Raw genomic sequence first — 18,766 nt, 5'->3', positions numbered from 1 at the left:
CGGAGACGTGCGAGCCAACACAGAGGTTCATGGCGGTTTTCACCATTCAAATTGTTTGCAAGTGAATAGCGCTGTTTCATGAATTCGATGACATCGTACTGAAAGAGTGGTCATAAATGGCTGCACATCCAAGTGGAAGAATGTATCAAGCGGGGTACCACAAGGCTCTGTCCTGGGCCCAGTGTTGTTCAACATTTTTATAAATAATTTGGAGGAAGGAATTGATGGGAAACTGATCAAATTTGCAAACGACACAAAGCTAGCAGGGATAGATAACACTAGAGAAGAGAGAGAGAGTATTCAAAAAGATCTAGAAAAGTTTGAACAGTGGGCGGCGACTAACAGAATTGTATTTAACAAGGAGAAATGCAAAGTCTTACATCTGGGCAAGAAAAATGAAAAAAGGACATACAGAATGGAAGAAATTGGGCTAAGCAGCACATGTGAAAAAGACTTGGGTATACTAATACATCACAGACTGAACATGAGTCAACAATGTGATGCAGCAGCCAAAAAGGGAAACACAATTCTGGGATGTATTAAGAGAAGTATAGAGTCTAGATTAAATGAGGTAATTATCCCCCTCTACTCTACCTTAGTCAGACCTCATCTGGAATACTGTGTCCAGTTCTGGCCACCCCACTTTAAAAAAGACATAGACAAACTGGACAAGTTCAGAGAAGAGTTACCAAGATGGTGAGCGGTCTACAAATCATGTCCTATGAGGAACTGTTAAAGGATCTGGGAATGTTTAGCTTGCAAAAAAGAAGGCTGAGAGGAGACTTAATAGCTGCCTACAAATATCTGAAGGGCTGTCACAGTGCAGAGGGATCAGTCCTATTCTCATTTGTACAAGGAAAGACTAGAAGCAATGGGATGAAACTGAAAGGGAGGAGACACAAATTAGATAGTATAAAAAAAAAACCTCTGACAGTGAGGGTGATCAATACGTGGAACAGGTTACCATGGGGGGTGGTAAGTTCTCCTTCAATGGGAATGTTCAAACAAGGGCCAGACAAATATCTGTCTGGGATGATATATTAGTGATCCAGCACTGAGCAGGGGGTTGGACCCGATGACCCTGAACGTCCTTTCCAACTCTACCTATGATTGTATGGGGTTATTCATACCAGCTATAATAGGCTGGAGTGTCTTCTCAAAGAAATGTAAACCCATTTTAATTGAAGTTATAATGGGGATAAATACGGTCAGTGAAAAGAAATATTCGGCAAGGTGTTAAAACATAAAAAAGGCATACTTCCCGAACCAAATTCTTGCCATCCTCAATTCCTGCTGCTGGAATCTCAACACAAGAACATGTGACCTTTACAACCAGTCACTGGCTGTAGAGGGTCATGTCCCTGTGTCGGAACGGGCAGCCTTATAACTGGAGCAGTGAGGGATGGGCGGCTATGCCTTTTTACGTTTTTACACCATGCGGAGCAGATTTCAAAATCATTTTTTTCTCTGGATAACCCCTATCAAGTTTTATTTCTGAGACCCCTGCATAACAACCTAAGAACTGGGTAGAATTATCATTTTTGCTGCAAAATTCGAAGGAGAATGCTGCAAAAGCCAACCCTGGAAGAGGTGCCAATATGATTAATACCCTATATGATCTGCAATACTCACAGAAGACACACAGTAAGCTAAGCTATCAGCTAAACTCCAAGACCATGTGTATGCACAAAACTTTGTTGATAGTTCCGTTGGTGTTAAAACGAATGGTAAAGGCCAACTACATTTATATTATGATATACATTTTGATAATCTCATAATTATTTCATTACTGAAAAGAAACTGCATCGGCGATTGAGCAATTAAAGTTATAGAATAAAACTCCTAATAACGGCCAAACTATTATAAAAGATAAAATTATGATGTGGCCTGAGAAAATTAGATCCATTTCATTGGGTCCCTCCTAAAACAATCTATAATTGCTTTGTAAGCCACTGCCAAAAATAAAGGAAAAAATATAACTCAAAGCTGAAGTTGGTTAATAAGGATCTTAAAATGACACATAGGGGGATATTAAACTGTAAGATATTCGGTAAATTCTACTTCTGCTGCACTTGTATTCAGTATACAAGCAACTGTGATTTCATAATTAGGAAAACATGTTTTATAAAGAGCAAAATTTATGAAAATTCATTTGGAACAGAATAAAGTATGTAATCGAGCATTCCAGTATACAACATGCAGAGGGGAACCTAACATCTCTCTGAGGGTCTATTAGAGAATGTTATCAATTCATGTGTTTTCATGTATTTTTGTCAAAGAACAAAACATCTTACAAAAAATGTTTTATTTCCTCGAATTGAATCCACGGTCGTGACAGAATATCGCTAGCGATATCGTGCCGCAGGGGAGCAGGGGCGAGCCCCGACAGGTCTCCGCGCTGAGGACAAGATGTCTCAACAAATGTAGGTACCCAAGTAACTGAGTTGGCCATTGGGTACCTACATTTGTTGAGACATCTTGTCCTCAGCTTCTCCACATCACAGTAGAAAGAAGTTAATCACAAAAAGTTCCAAATTGTGGAAAACAATTTGTGTGATAAGAATTAAAAGCTCCTACCCTGTAATTCTACCCTTTGGTTATCTGCCATCTTAAACTGAATGCTCATTTTATTAGGGACCTTTGGCCTTCAGAACCGAAACAATTCGTCATTGCATAGATTCCACTAGATATTGAAATCGTTCTGTAGGAATATCGGCCCACGCGGACAGGAAGCTTCTTGAAATTGTTGCAAATTAGTTGGAGGTGCTGACATGTACTGATCAGCTGACAGGAAAGGTTCGTCAAAACAATTCTTGACAAGTTGTTTACATATACAGGATCTCCTTTCGCTGGATCTTTTTCCTCAGTATACACATTATTCTCAGTATACACTCAATACCGTTGCGCAAGAAAACCCCACTAGGTTGGTAATTTTTGTAACACTGTCACCGGTTAGTCTAGCACGGATTACCAGGCCTTGTTGAAAGTCACTTAAGGCCCATTTAAACACAACTATTATCGCTCACAATTTGCTCAAAAGTCATCATTTTAGCAATAATTGTTGCGTGTAAATGAGCCCATCTTTCACTTTTCTGCCGAACCATGGATTTCAGTTCAGCATGAAATCCATCTTTCATCAGAAAAGCTGATAAGAAGGACTGCACACTGTGTTCTGCCCGGGGAGCGCTGATTGCAGGCGATTATACTGTCTTAGCTGTCAGCCCCCTAGCAGAACAAAGGGAATTTATTTATAACAGCGGGTGGTCTGTTCTCTGAATACAGCTCCCGGCTGCTCATGCACTACTAATTGGTACTAATAGGCATTAGTGACAAGTAGCAGCTTATGCAAAATGATCGCTCAAAAGCCATCTTTTGAGCGATCATCTTTGTGTCTAAAGGCACCTTTAGATCGCTGGATTTTCCCATCTGTTGATTTACGCAAACTGATCTACAGAAAACTTGCTCCCTTGACTGAAGTCAATGGAAGCCGTCAGATCCGCAGCCCGTCTGCAGTTGACATTGTGGACGGGCCGCAGATTCCGCGGGACAGCAGGAGTTTGAAGGAGAAAAAAACCTCTCCACATGCGGAATCCGACCCGCCCGTGGACATGAGGCCCAAGGACTTTGAGAATAAAAATATCTTTCGCCAACAGTCCTGTGAGTCTCACATAACCAATACTACAGGTAATCGGTCATGTCAAACATACTGTCCAAACAGCAAACCTAGAGTAGGAGGAGATGAGCACATTGATATGTAGTTTTATGGGGTAAGATTCAGAATAACTTGTATTTTATTCATTTATATCTGTGCACATTCTGAGCTGAAGAGTCCAATGGGCGGTCCCATCAGTGGCTGACAGCTATTTGTGTATGACTGTACATACAGAGACAGCTGTCAATCACTGCTAGGACCGCCCATCGGACTCTTCAGCTCAGAATGAGCAGGGATGAAAATTAATGAAATAAAAGTTACACTGAATCTTACCCCATTAAACTATATACAATCTGCCCGGCTCCCCCTGCTCTATAGCATGATGCCTGCTGTTTGGACAGCGTGTTTGACATGACAGATTCCCTTTAAAGTGTTTACATTACATGTTAACACAAGTTGAGATATAAGAGGCAAATACAATTAAAAACACAGATTAGGCTGACATTGCACTTCATATTCATTAGCCAGAAGTCATAATGTAGCTTACTTCCAAATACCCAGAATAAATGTAACACCTCTGTACAAAAGACCTAAAAATATGTCTAATTAGGCTGTACGTGCAAAGAGATAGGTGCTTTAATTAGAAATCTAATGAAAGCGTAAAAAAATGTATTATGAATGTTAAGCAATTAAAAAGTAAGTCTAAGTGATTTGCGGCTATATTTAGTGCTGAGCTATAATTGGAGATAAAATGCCGGTTACATGTACAAATTGGTAATTGGTGACTGAACATCTGCTACAATGACAAACGTCATGTGATCCAGACACAAAAAGGTAAAACTAAAACCCCACACGTCTTAAAGGGTATGAACACCTTCGCACTGACATTTTTTTTAGCGTTCATTTGTTGCCTACATGCAAAATTTAGCGACTTACTAAATAGTCACCATTGATCCCTTCATACACTAGCACAGTGTTGGTGAACCTTTTGGCCTCCTGCAGACGACCAGGTCGGATCCTGCTGTGAGAATTCTCACCTGCTCCCGGCGTCTCGTTCTGCTCTACTATGTGCTGGCTGCCGCGCAGCCGGCACGTGCGCAGTGCAGAGACGGCGCGTCACTAGTGAGGTTTCTGTGCGGGCATCTGCGAGGCTCACAGAGATATAGGACATGCCGAGTTTTCACGCAGTCAAATTGCAGATGTCTGCATTATCTAATACAATCCTATGGCAGCGGGCATGGGCTGAAATTCAGCAGGAAATCCCACCACAGAATTTCCGCCGGTGAGCATTCAGCCTTTAGGGACCGAGTGCCCAAACTGCAACCCAAAGGGCACTTATTTATCGCAAAGTGCCAACATGTCGGGGGGAGGGGGGCGCTTATCACAACGTATGATTTTAACTGTGACGTTATAAAAAGAACAGGGCCGTTTCAAAATAGACAAGGTGCAGATTTTGACTGCTTTTTGGATGCGGAAATAAGGTGTGGTGAGCAGTCGCCGGCGCGAGTGCCAGCAGGGAGGGTGCTGCGTGCCTCCTCTGGCACGCGTGCCATAGGTTCACCACCACTGCCCTAGAACATACAGTAAGTATATGGCTGTTCCATACATGACTGACACACACACAATCACAAGTTCAAGTCCTCTGTGGGTACTAATAGAAAAAATCTGATCTATCAAATTAACACATTACTTATGCCACTTACTAGTTGCCTGTGGCCCATCATTGGGACAAGGCATCAATAGGAGATCCGTGGGCGTCTACCGCTAGGGACCCAGGATGATCAGCTGTTCTACAAGGCTCTGCACTCTGGCACGCAGCCCATTTTTCAGGTAGCAGACAGCTCCCTTCTCACTGTAGTGGCCTGGCTTGCTATTACATTCCAAGCTCCCATTCATTTCAATAGGAACTTGAAGTGTAATACCAAACTGGACCACTGCAGTGGGAACGGAGCTGTGAGTGTCCTACAGAAATCAGCTCATAATTGGTCAACGCTTTAATTAAGTGGTTAAGGGAAGTGCATGATTTAGGTCATGCAATGAAATTACAGCTAGAAACGCTTAACTTTGGAAAGGTGTAAAACATTTCCACTAGCACATTTACCACTTCTTCTATTCTGCTAGTATCACTTTTGCAGCTTCATGACTAAGGAAAAGTAATAATTATTGGTAACTGCAATAATATGCATCATTATAGTGATCATATTGCTTAAAAGTGTTTTCAATAAAAAGGTTCTGTGACGGTCCTGTAATATCCTGCTACTAGGCAGAAGTAATGGTTGGGGGCACCATAAATTAATGTTTTCATTTGTGCTTTGTTCATTATTCTTTTCCAGAGATTCAACATTTTCTCATCAGTGAGCAGCGGTACTTATTAAAAAGATTAAACGAATACATTAATTATGTATTCATTAAAATAACCCAGAGCTTAAGCAAAACTCAGAGAAATTTAGGACGCTGCTAGGAAGATTCACAATGGGTATTTATGCCCCAAAGATAAATATATTTCCAGTTCGCAAAACCTGCAACAAACAAGGCTCATCGAGGAATTGATATTTGAGGCTTGCATGAAGCATATGGGAACTGTCACCGGATGCATAGTATTAGCCAAGTGCTCTAGTTACAAGTAGGCTCATGGGTGGGGTACTGGAGGTGTACCGAGACCCTAAATACTAGATATACTTGCATGATGCTGTGTAGTCATGTCACCCTAAAAAAATCAACAATATAATATTTCAATCACAGAGGTCCAGTCATGTTGTAAAGGCAGTAAGGATGGCTGCACAGTTCTGTAGCTATGGCCTCACTGAGTCGAACGTCGTTTTAGACTCGTTCGTGCATAAGGGCTCTTCTTCGATCCAGCTCCCAATGCTGTAATTCTGTCAAGTGGGCCGTCCCTACTGCTCACTGTCAATGGGTGAGATCAGACTATCAATCAAGTCCGATGTCACCCACTGGTAGCGAGCTTTGGGGACTCCCCAACCGATTTACAGTGTTGAGAGCCAAATTTAAGAAGAGCCCATCCAGACAAAAGGGCTGGGGAGTATAAAAAGAGGAAAAGTAATAATCGAGGGCAGGGCCACGACTGCAGAGCTATACAGCCATCCCCACTACTTTTGCAAAATGACAGGTTGTCTTTAAAGGGGTTGTGACAAATTATAAAGTTATCCCCTATCCACAGGAGTCAGTCCACTGGGACCCGCACTGATCTCAAGACAGGGGGCCCTAAGGTCCACTCCCATGAATCAAGCCGAGGTTGAGCATGCACCCTAACGCTCAATTCATATTAAAGGGGTTGTCCCGCGAAACAAAGTGGGGGTATACACTTCTGTATGGCCATATTAATGCACTTTGTAATGTACATTGTGCATTAATTATGAGCCATACAGAAGTTATTCACTTACCTGTTCCGTTGCTAGCGTCCCCGTCTCCATGGTGCCGTCTAATCTTCAGCGTCTAATCGCCCGATTAGACGCGCTTGCGCAGTCCGGTCTTCTCCCTTCTGAATGGGGCCGCTCATGCCGGAGAGCGGCTCCTCGTAGCTCCGCCCCTCGTAGCTCCGCCCCGTCACCTGTGCCGATTCCAGCCAATCAGGAGGCTGGAATCGGCAATGGACCGCACAGAAGACCTGCGGTCCACCGAGGGTGAAGATCCAGGCGGCCATCTTCACAAGGTAAATCAGAAGTCGCCGGACCGCGGGGATTCGGGTAAGTACTGGACGGTTTGTTTTTTTTATGCCTGCATCGGGTTTGTCTCGCTCCGAACGGGGGGGCTATTGAAAAAAAAAAAAACCCCCGTTTCGGCGCGGGACAACCCCTTTAATGAGTGTTCTGGAAATTTCTGAGCACTTGTGCATTTTTGACACTCCCATTAAAATAAGTGGAGGAGTGGCGTGCATACTCGACCTCCGTTCCATTCGTGCAAAGAACGTCAGATTCCGAGTTCTTAGGATCAGTCAATGCCCCATGATTGGCTCTTCACCGATCGTAAAGCTTTATGACTTGGCACAACGCCTCCTTTAAGGGCAGTGACTAAATCATGCCTTAATTAGAAGGCGCTCTGATTTTTTTTCAGAAAGCAACCATGGTTTTTAAGTTCTGTATTAGAAAAGAATACTGCATTCTTATGAATTAGGAAAATAAAAAGTGCTTACCCTATGTTTTTCCTTGATTTTTTGCCTATATGCTTCTTTATCGTATTTGTCCTCCTCAGTCAGACGTTGCCTTGCTTTTGTCAAATCAATACCAGTTTGATCATCGTCGTCACCAACATCTACTATGGCGTTCTGTACCGGGGGCCATTGCTGGAGTGCCTGCAAACAGAAAACATTATACTCTGTTTAATGTATAAAGATCACGGTGGTAATGTTTGCCTATCTAACGACAAGAGCCTGGTCAATGATCTCCTGATAGACAAGTGCTCAAGTGTGGCAATTAGGGGAATGGTAATCAAGAAATACATACCAAGAAATCTCATTAGAGGGGCTAAGCAGAGCAGATAAAGAAATCTGTTGTTCTGCAGTACCCAGCACATATGTGCATTACGCAGATGGACCATTGATTTCAATGAGCACTGGTGTAATGAATTATTTCCCCTGTGGTGGCGCTACACAAACGGAATACTGGATAATAGATTCCGCTTCAGATTACAGCTGATTAGCAGTCTGTTAGATTACAGGTGTGTCCACCCTTACCTTGGCTTGAAAAGGGCTCTAATCAATCAATCATTCTCATGCCATCCGGTAAGGACACCCAAATGTTAAAGGGGTTGCCCAGTAATGCCAAAAAAAGAAAATGCATATGTAGACTAACGTGGGCGGGGCCGAGATGAGGTGGAGGCTGCACTACACAGTTCAGAGTATTGCAGCATTAGTCCGGCCTCCCTCCTCCAGAATGCACATGCATTCTCTTGTTAGGCCAGGTGGCTACATACTGTACGGACGGCAGCTATTTTGTGGCATTTCTAGACAACCCTTACTAGGGTTGTTCAGAGTTAGAAAGATGTGTCTGCTTTCTTCCAAACACAGCACCACCATTGCCCATGGGTTGTGTATGGTATTGCAGCTCAGCTCATTCACTTCAATAGAGCTGAGCTGCAAAACTAAACACAATCTATGGACAAGGGTGGCGCTGTGTTTGGAAAATTGAGCAGCCATGTTTTTCTAATCCCGGACAACCCCCTTTAAGTAGCACACCTGCCTATGAGTAACCTATATACAAGAGATGTTTTGCATTGCATATTAAAACTCATTCCCCAGAGAAGGCGCTACCAATTAGCACAGACCCAGGATGCACTTATTTGCCGAGACTTGTATTCTCAGAGAACAGCAAAGCACAATGTCCAATTGGCATTGGGAATAAGCGACGGATGCAGCTTTGGATCCATCCAGTGTAACATATCCCCTCTGCGCAATATAATAATTAGAAAATCTGGCATCTGTGTGTTTTTAACAAATTTTATGGAGTGGCGTAAAAGTTAGGAAACAATATTATTCCCCATAGAAAAGCCATTACCTTTCTGCAGACTTGGTTGCATTACTGGACCCAACTACTTTGTACAGCGCAATAAAACGGTCCTGGTTTGGGGCCAACTCTATTATGTTTTTATCTCTCCTGGCTCACAGAAGTACGGCCTGGGGCACGGTACAATAGCGCGTGACTTACCAGCGCACAAAAATATTTTTTGTAATTGAATGTAAAGTATTAATATCTGTTCTGTTCGCAAAAACTTGTACAAGATTAATATCTCAGTGGTCTCGTAGCAGATCAGGTTTACTTAATAGAAGAAGAAATGGCTGCACTGCTGTACAAAGCGCTCACCCACGGGGACTTTTCAACAGGGTGTGAATGATTCCTTTATAACAGTAATTGCAGCCTGACATCGGAAGGGCAGTCATTTCTATACTGATGATTCAAAAGGTCTCCCGCTTACATGAGGCAATCAGCAGAATTTGGATTGAACCAGCGAATCCGCAAAAAAAGCCAACATTACAAAGCTCCGGTTGGTTATTAATCCTCATAGGGGGTGTTACTTACTCTGTCCCTATAAATGTATAGGCATCTCTTTATGTTCCAATGTACACGGGCGGATTTGAATTGTGGAATTGTGGGGGGGGGGGCACTACGCACATCCGACAGCGAGCCGTGCGGACTATCCACCGTACAGAAGTCCCGGAAGGTACTGCAGACACAGGTACGCAGGGTTGCTGCGGGCTCCCATATGCGGATGTGAGGCCTTTATGGTATCTCACTATACCAGCATCAAGACTTTCCTAGTCACCAGAGCCATAAATATTACCCACTATGTAATGGATCCCAATGATCTACAGGCCACAGTATTCAGAACTGAATGGACCCCAATGGTATTGTAAACGGAGCTGTAAATGTCACAATGACACTATATCAGTGTTTCCCAACCTCAGTCCTCAAGGACCCCCCAACATGTCCTGTTTTCAGGATTACCTCAGTATTGCACAAGAGATGGAATTGTTGTCAGAACACCTGAGCCCAGAAATGGGTTTATGTGTTCTCTCTATTGGATATCCCGAAAACATGACCTGCTGGGGGTCCTCAAGGACTAGAGTAGGGAAACACTGCACTAGATGCTAAAGGGGTTGTCAGTTACTAAAAAAAAGACAAATACAGAGAATGGCGTAAAATGATGTTTTTGCAAACCTAGCCTGATCTTTGCAGCCAATCACAGGCCTCAACAGCAGTGATTGGCTGCAGCGGTCATGTAGAGTATACGGAATATCAACAATGTAGCTAAGCGAATAAAACAAAGGGAGGACTGGAGTGGCAGAGCTGGAGAGGTGGGAAATTGAACAAGTGACTAGAGCTTCTTTTCTTGCTATCTGCCATTCCCTGCAGTTGCCAAAAGTTTTTTGTTTTTTTTTAAATATTTCGGACAGTTCCTTAAAGGGGAGACAGACTGCTAGGGAGTATAAATGTACATATATCCAAATGTGGGAAGTGGTTACTATTTTGGTGGAAGAGCCTAATGGTAAATAAGAGGATGGTACTAAGGCAGGTCCCGATACAGCCAAAAGGTTTAGAGCAAAAAATAAATAGATAAAAAATAATTAGAAGGGAAAAGAAAAAAAAAATTATGAAATATACCACCAATCCGACACCATGCTGTTAGCGGACTTTCCCCCGATGCAATTCTTCTAACTAGACTATGATCTACATAAAAAGAAATATTGGATAATATAGGCTTAACCCGTGGCATTTAAAACAAAAGAAAAATTTGTACTAGACCCTGAATTCTTTGATTCCATTATCCTATTTTACACAGAGCAAAAGCCCAATAAAAAAAAAAAATTACAAAAAAGTCACATTCTAGATAACGTCAAAACAAAAGCATTAAAGTAAAAAAAAAGTTCTGCAAAATAAAAATAAAAAAACTACGGTTAGTTCATTAAAAAAAAAAAAGACTAAAAATGGCAATAGTCTTGGATAGCAGCATAATACGGTACAACAAAATCCACACATTGCAGTGCCACCATAGATGTGTCCGGCAGCAGCGAGTCAGGGTTAACAGAGTCAAACATGGAGGGGTTTTGCTGCTCGGTGGACTAAAGAGTGGTAAGGATTAATCTGCAGGAGCGTGTGATTAATGCAGCATGTGCCTCGCACAATATCCTGCGCCCATCTCACTCCTCTCCTATCTAAATCACACAACGCCTTCCTCTGCCTGCCAGACAGCGCTTAGGATGATGTGAGGCTTGATTGCTGTGCTCTCCTGCGTTCGCTTCTCCATCTTGATGTTGTCAGCAAAATCATGTTCCTAAAATGTGAAATAGTCCAAGCCATCTAAATTGGCAGAAAATGACACTGCAGGATTGCTGCATGCGGCGGCGTCAGGTGACACGCATCCACACATTTTTGGATTTGCCTTGTCGGCTTCAAATCTCTACAGCTTACTGACTAGTGAGGGGGATTTTATGGCCCTCTAACAACTCTGTCTGTACACATTCACCCTCTCATTGTTCCAGGGCAAATAGTCGTAATAAAAAAATCTTGTGTGTCTACAGCTCCTGTGCCGTCCAATATACCGCCATGGTAACAGACTACTGATCCTGCAGACTACCATCCATATTGCCCTCTTACTTCTCACTAAGCTACCAAAAGCAGGAAGAGTTAGGGGACAGACATAAGGGAGTATTGACAGCAGGACCAGACTGAGAAGAGTTTGTTACCATGGAAACACATAGATCTACACAGTACCTACATACACAAATTAATAGGGGACTTAATTAAGGCTATTTGAAAAGCTGCTTTCAAATGCACTGAAACAAACCAGATCCTGTGTGTAAGTTTACGTCCTGGCAGCGGGATACTTCCCGCAATTGGACGTAAACTTACGCCCTGCACTTACAGTGTCGCCGCGGTGACTATCGCGGCGACACAGTAGTGACGTTTGCTAACATCGTTAGCAGACAATCACTACGTGCGGGCCAGGGACCAATCACAGTGGTCCCGCCCCAGCGATCGCTGTGATTGGTCAGTGAAGAACTCACTGACCAATCACAGCTCGGCAGCAGAAAGCCCGCTGTTTATAGTATAGTCTCTCTCTGCAGTCGCCTCACAGTGCTTCCGGCGGTTGTAGAGAGCGATAGAGCAGTGTAAAAAATAAAATATCATAGCGATCTGTAGTGTAGGGAGAGTGTAGTGAGGTGTGATCAGTAGTGTAGTGTAGTGAGAGTGTAGTGAGGTGTAATAAGCAGTGTAGTGAGTGTAATAAGCAGTGTAGTGAGAGTGTAATCAGTAGTGTGTAGTGTAGTGAGGTGTGATCAATAGTGTGATCTGTAGTGTAGCTGGGATTTGTAGTGCAGTGTGTGATCAGTAGTGTAGTGTAGCTGGGATTTGTAGTGCAGTGTGTGATCTGTAGTGTGTGATCAGTAGTGTAGTGTAGCTGGGATTTGTAGTGTAGTGTGTGATCTGTAGTGTGTGATCAGTAGTGTAGTGTAGCTGGGATTTGTAGTGTAGTGTGTGATCTGTAGTGTGTGATCAGTAGTGTAGTGTAGCTGGGATTTGTAGTGTAGTGTGTGATCTGTAGTGTGTGATCAGTAGTGTAGTGTAGCTGGGATTTGTAGTGCAGTGTGTGATCTGTAGTGTAGTGTAGCTGGGATTTGAAGTGCAGTGTGATTAGTATAGTAGTGTAGCGCATTTTGTAGTCTCCCTTCCCGTCATTAGTTTGTCAGTGTATCTGTCTGTGTAAAAAAAAAAAAAACCTTTTGTGTTCCCATTTTATAGTCCCCTTCCCGTCATTAGTCAGTGTAGTGTAGTGTATAGTTTGTCAGCGTAGTGTGCAGTTTGTCAGTGTATCTGTCCGTGTAAAAAAAAAAAAGAAAAAAAAGAAAAAAAAAAGTTCCTTTTGTGTTCCCATTTTATAGTCCCCCTTCCCGTCATTAGTCAGTGTAGTGTAGTGTATAGTTTGTCAGCGTAGTGTGTAGTTAGTCAGTGTATCTGTCGGTGTAAAAAAAAAAAGAAAAGAAAAGAAAAAAAAAGTTCCTTTTGTGTTCCCATTTTATAGTCCCCTTCCCGTCATCAGTCAGCGTAGTGTGAAGTTAGTCAGCGTAGTGTGTAGTCCGTCGGTGTACTGTGTAGTTAGTCAGCGTAGTGTATAGTTTGTCAGCGTAGCGTATAGTTAGTCGGCGTAGTGTGTTCGTGTATTGTCAGCATATCTGTCAGTCTAAAAAAAAAAAATAAAAATAAAGTTTGTTCTGCATTTCTGCCCCCGTTCGCTGGTCACCCCATCCCAGTGAACCCGCAGTGTCCTATACAATAAATTTTTTTTTTCTGAAGTGCATATTACACTTTTATAATGGCCCGCAGGAGATATACTGCTGAGGAGGTGTACGCAATTATTGCCTCTGACTCAGATTCTGCTAGTGGGGATGACGCGACTTTTCTCGCATTCTCCTCCTCCTCATCTTCATCCTCATCTAGTGAATCTGAACTACCTGTACCCCCAAGAAGGCGTCCAAGGACCGCCACTACTGTGGACCCCAATACACCTGATGTTAGTTGGGGTACTCCTGAAAATTTTAGACCCCAGATCCCTGACTTCCATGGCAACCCAGGGATTCAGTTTGATACTGAAGGGCTCAGAGCGAGGGACTTTTTTATGTTTTTTTTTCCCGATGATTTTATTGCACACATAGTGACCCAAACGAATTTGTATGCCCAGCATTTTATACAGCAAAATCCCACCTCCAGCTACGCAAGACCCGATATGTGGACCCCTGTGGATCCACTAGAAATAAAAAAATTTTGGGGTCTTGTGTTAACCATGGGTCTAGTGAAAAAGCCGACCATCCGGGCGTACTGGAGTACTGACATTTTGTATCACACTCCTATGTTCCGCATGGCAATGTCAAGGACACGGTTTGAGATGATCCAAAAATTTTTGCACTATAACAATAATGCAGAGTGCCCCCCAAGTGATCATCCCAATTATGATCGTTTATATAAAATCAGGCCAGTAGTGGAACATTTTAATTTTAAATTTGCCCAGGCATATACCCCCCAAAAAAATATTGCAGTAGACGAGTCCCTGGTGCACTTCAAGGGGAGGCTTAAATTCCGCCAGTACCTGCCCAGTAAGCGGGCACGGTATGGCGTGAAATTGTACAAACTGTGCGAAAGTGCATCGGGGTACACGCATAAATTCCGCATTTATGAGGGAAAGGACACCAAAATTGAGCCCCCAGAATGCCCCCCCGTGCTGGGAGTAACAGGGAAAATAGTGTGGGAACTAGTGCACCCACTATTAGACCAGGGTTACCATCTATACGTGGACAACTTTTATACCAGTGTCCCCCTGTTTCAGTGCCTCGCTTCCAGAGGAACAGTGGCATGTGGTACCATCCGAAAAAATCAGAGAAGCCTCCCTAAAACGCTGCTTGGGCAACTGCTCAGAAGGGGTGAGAGCCGGGCCCAATGCAGCAACAATATGTTGTGTGTCAAGTATAAGGACAAGAGGGATGTCCTTATATTGACCACAATCCACGGCCACAGTAGTACCCCCTGCCCAGTACGAGGTACCAGTACAGAAACCCCCAAACCAGACTGTGTCCTTGACTACAATAAGAACATGGGAGGTGTGGACCTATCAGACCAGGTACTGGAGCCGTATAATGCCATGCGGAAAACACGGGTGTGGTACAAAAAACTGGCTGTGCACCTCGTACAGATGGCAATGTACAATGCCTACGTGCTGTATCGGGGTGCAGGCCAGAGGGGCACCTTCCTCGAGTTTCAGGAAGACGTTATCAAGGCCCTAATATTTGGGGAACAGGAGGTGGGAGAGCAGCCCAGTACTTCTGGAAGCGAGGCCACGAGGATTGTACCAGGGCAGCACTTTCCCAGTGAAATTCCCTCCACTGGGAAGAAGGGAAGGACCCAAAAAAAGTGCAGAGTGTGCTACAAACAAGGGATAAGAAAGGACACCATACATCATTGCGAAACGTGCCCCACACAACCCGGCCTGTGTATAAAAAATTGTTTTAAGACATACCACACATCCCTGAAATTTTAATTTGACTGTTGCCCTGACGTTTTACCCCGATGTACTTCGCACAGCTTGTACATAAACCCACATGCCAAGTCCTTCCCTTCTGGGCCCTGCCATGTGCCCAAACAGTTTACGCCCAGATATGGGGCATTTCTGCACATAGGAGCAATTGGGTAACGCATCATGGGGTACCTTTTCTCCTTCTGCTCCTGGTAAAAAATATAAATCTGGGCCTAAAGCTAAACATTGCTGGAAAAATTAGAATTTTTTTGTATTCAACTCAAACTGTTAAAAAAATTCCTGAAACATCTATGAGTTCAAAACGCTCACTGCACCCCTTACTAAATTCCCTGAGGGGACAAGTTTCCAAAATGGGGTCAATTCTTTGGGGTTTCAAATGTACTGGTACCTCAGGGGCACTGCAAACACTATATGGGGTCTGAAAATTATTCCAGCAAAATCTGCATTCAAAAACCGCTCCTTTCCTTCTGAGCCCTGCTATGTGCCCAAACAACAGTTTACGCCCACATATGGGGCATTTCCGTGCCCGGGAGAAATTGGGTAATGCATCATGGGGTACCTTTTCTCCTTCTGCTCCTGGTAAAAGCTATAAATCTGGGCCTAAAGCTAAACATTGCTGGAAAAATTTGAATTTTTTTGTATTCAATTCAAACTGTTAAAAAAATTCCTGAAACACCTATGAGTTCAAAACGCTCACTACACCCCTTACTAAATTCCCTGAGGGGACAAGTTTCCAAAATGGGGTCAATTCTTGGGGGTTTCAAATGTACTGGTACCTCAGGGGCACTGCAAACACTATATGGGGTCTGAAAATTATTCCAGCAAAATCTGCATTCAAAAACCGCTCCTTTCCTTCTGAGCCCTGCTATGTGCCCAAACAACAGTTTACGCCCAAATATGGGGCATTTCCGTGCCCGGGAGAAATTGGGTAACGCATCATGGGGTACCTTTTCTCCTTCTGCTCCTGGTAAAAGCTATAAATCTGGGCCTAAAGCTAAACATTGCTGGAAAAATTTGAATTTTTTTGTATTCAATTCAAACTGTTAAAAAAATTCCTGAAACACCTATGAGTTCAAAACGCTCACTACACCCCTTACTAAATTCCCTGAGGGGACAAGTTTCCAAAATGGGGTCAATTCTTTGGGGTTTCAAATGTACTGGTACCTCAGGGGCACTGCAGACACTACATGGGGCTGAAAATGATTCCAGCAAAATCTGCATTCAAAAGGTGCTCCTTTCCTTCTTAGCACTGCCATGTGCCCAAACAACGATTTATGCCCACATATGGGGCATTTCCGTGCCCGGGAGAAATTGCGCAACGCATCATGGGGTACCTTTTCTCCTTCTGCTCCTGGTAAAAAAATATAAATCTGGGCCTAAAGCTAAACATTATGTGAAAAAATGGAATTTTTCGTATTCAACTCAAATTGTTAAAAAAATTCCTCAAGCACCTGTGGGTTCAAACCTCTCACTACACCCCTTAATAAATTTCCTGAGGGGTCTAGTTTCCAAAATGGGGTCAATTCTTGGGGGTTTCAAATGTACTGGTACGTCGGGGGCACTGCAAACACTACATGGGGTCTGAAAATTATTCCAGCAAAATCTGCATTCAAAAAGCCAAATATCGCTCCCTCTCTTCTGAGCCCTGCCATGTGCGTGAACAACAGTTTACGCCCACATATGGGGCATTTCCGTGCTCGGGAGCAATTGGGTAACGCATCATGGGGTACCTTTTCTCCTTCTGCTCCTGGTAAAAACTATAAATCTGGGCCTAAAGCTAAACATTATGTGAAAAAATGGAATTTTTCGTATTCAACTCAAATTGTTAAAAAAATTCCTCAAGCACCTGTGGGTTCAAACCTCTCACTACACCCCTTAATAAATTTCCTGAGGGGTCTAGTTTCCAAAATGGGGTCAATTCTTGGGGGTTTCAAATGTACTGGTACCTCGGGGGCACTGCAAACACTACATGGGGTCTGAAAATTATTCCAGCAAAATCTGCATTCAAAAAGCCAAATATCGCTCCTTCTCTTCTGAGCCCTGCCATGTGCCCAAACAACAGTTTACGCCCACATATGGGGCATTTCTGTGCTCGGGAGCAATTGGGTAACGCATCATGGGGTACCTTTTCTCCTTCTGCTCCTGGTAAAAACTATAAATCTGGGCCTAAAGCTAAACATTATGTGAAAAAATGGAATTTTTCGTATTCAACTCAAATTGTTAAAAAAATTCCTCAAGCACCTGTGGGTTCAAACCTCTCACTACACCCCTTAATAAATTTCCTGAGGGGTCTAGTTTCCAAAATGGGGTCAATTCTTGGGGGTTTCAAATGTACTGGTACCTCGGGGGCACTGCAAACACTACATGGGGTCTGAAAATTATTCCAGCAAAATCTGCATTCAAAAAGCCAAATATCGCTCCTTCTCTTCTGAGCCCTGCCATGTGCGTGAACAACAGTTTACGCCCACATATGGGGCATTTCCGTGCTCGGGAGCAATTGGGTAACGCATCATGGGGTACCTTTTCTCCTTCTGCTCCTGGTAAAAACTATAAATCTGGGCCTAAAGCTAAACATTATGTGAAAAAATGGAATTTTTCGTATTCAACTCAAATTGTTAAAAAAATTCCTCAAGCACCTGTGGGTTCAAACCTCTCACTACACCCCTTAATAAATTTCCTGAGGGGTCTAGTTTCCAAAATGGGGTCAATTCTTGGGGGTTTCAAATGTACTGGTACCTCGGGGGCACTGCAAACACTACATGGGGTCGGAAAATTATTCCAGCAAAATCTGCATTCAAAAAGCCAAATATCGCTCCTTCTCTTCTGAGCCCTGCCATGTGCCCAAACAACAGTTTGCGCCCACATATGGGGCATTTCCGTGCTCGGGAGCAATTGGGTAACGCATCATGGGGTACCTTTTCTCCTTCTGCTCCTGGTAAAAACTATAAATCTGGGCCTAAAGCTAAACATTATGTGAAAAAATGGAATTTTTCGTATTCAACTCAAATTGTTAAAAAAATTCCTCAAGCACCTGTGGGTTCAAACCTCTCACTACACCCCTTAATAAATTTCCTGAGGGGTCTAGTTTCCAAAATGGGGTCAATTCTTGGGGGTTTCAAATGTACTGGTACCTCGGGGCCACTGCAAACACTACATGGGGTCTGAAAATTATTCCAGCAAAATCTGCATTCAAAAAGCCAAATATCGCTCCCTCTCTTCTGAGCCCTGCCATGTGCGTGAACAACAGTTTACGCCCACATATGGGGCATTTCTAAAAACTGCAGAATCCTGGTAATAAATCCCGAGTTTTGTTTCTCTGTTAACTCCTGCTGTTTTATAGGAAAAAATGGTTTTAAATTGAAAATCTGTAGAAAAATTGAATTTTTCTAATTTCTGATGCACATTTGTTTAATTCCTGTGAAGCATCTAAAGCGTTAATAAACTTTCTAAATGCCATTTTAAATACTTTGAAAGGTGCAGTTTTTAAAATGTGGTGATTTGTGGGGGTTTTCTGGTATACAGGCTCTTAAAATCCACGTCTAAACTGAGTTGGCCCTTAAAAATTCAGATTTTGAA

General features: G+C 43.1%; 1 protein-coding gene across 1 annotated transcript in view; it reads right to left on the bottom strand.

The window, feature by feature from the left end:
* Window positions 1-18,766, bottom strand: part of DDX10 (DEAD-box helicase 10) — a 219,381-nt gene that overhangs the window by 92,699 nt on the left and 107,916 nt on the right. Inside the window, exon 15 of the mRNA XM_066582115.1 lies at window positions 7,803-7,961. Coding sequence (XP_066438212.1) covers window positions 7,803-7,961 — 159 coding nt within the window. The remainder of the gene's footprint in view (window positions 1-7,802; window positions 7,962-18,766) is intronic.

This window comes from Eleutherodactylus coqui, chromosome 1 (assembly GCF_035609145.1).
Source record: "Eleutherodactylus coqui strain aEleCoq1 chromosome 1, aEleCoq1.hap1, whole genome shotgun sequence".
NCBI classification, from domain to species: Eukaryota; Metazoa; Chordata; class Amphibia; order Anura; family Eleutherodactylidae; genus Eleutherodactylus; species Eleutherodactylus coqui.
Note: the sequence above shows the minus strand (reverse complement) of the source record. Positions and strands in the feature narration are given on the sequence as shown.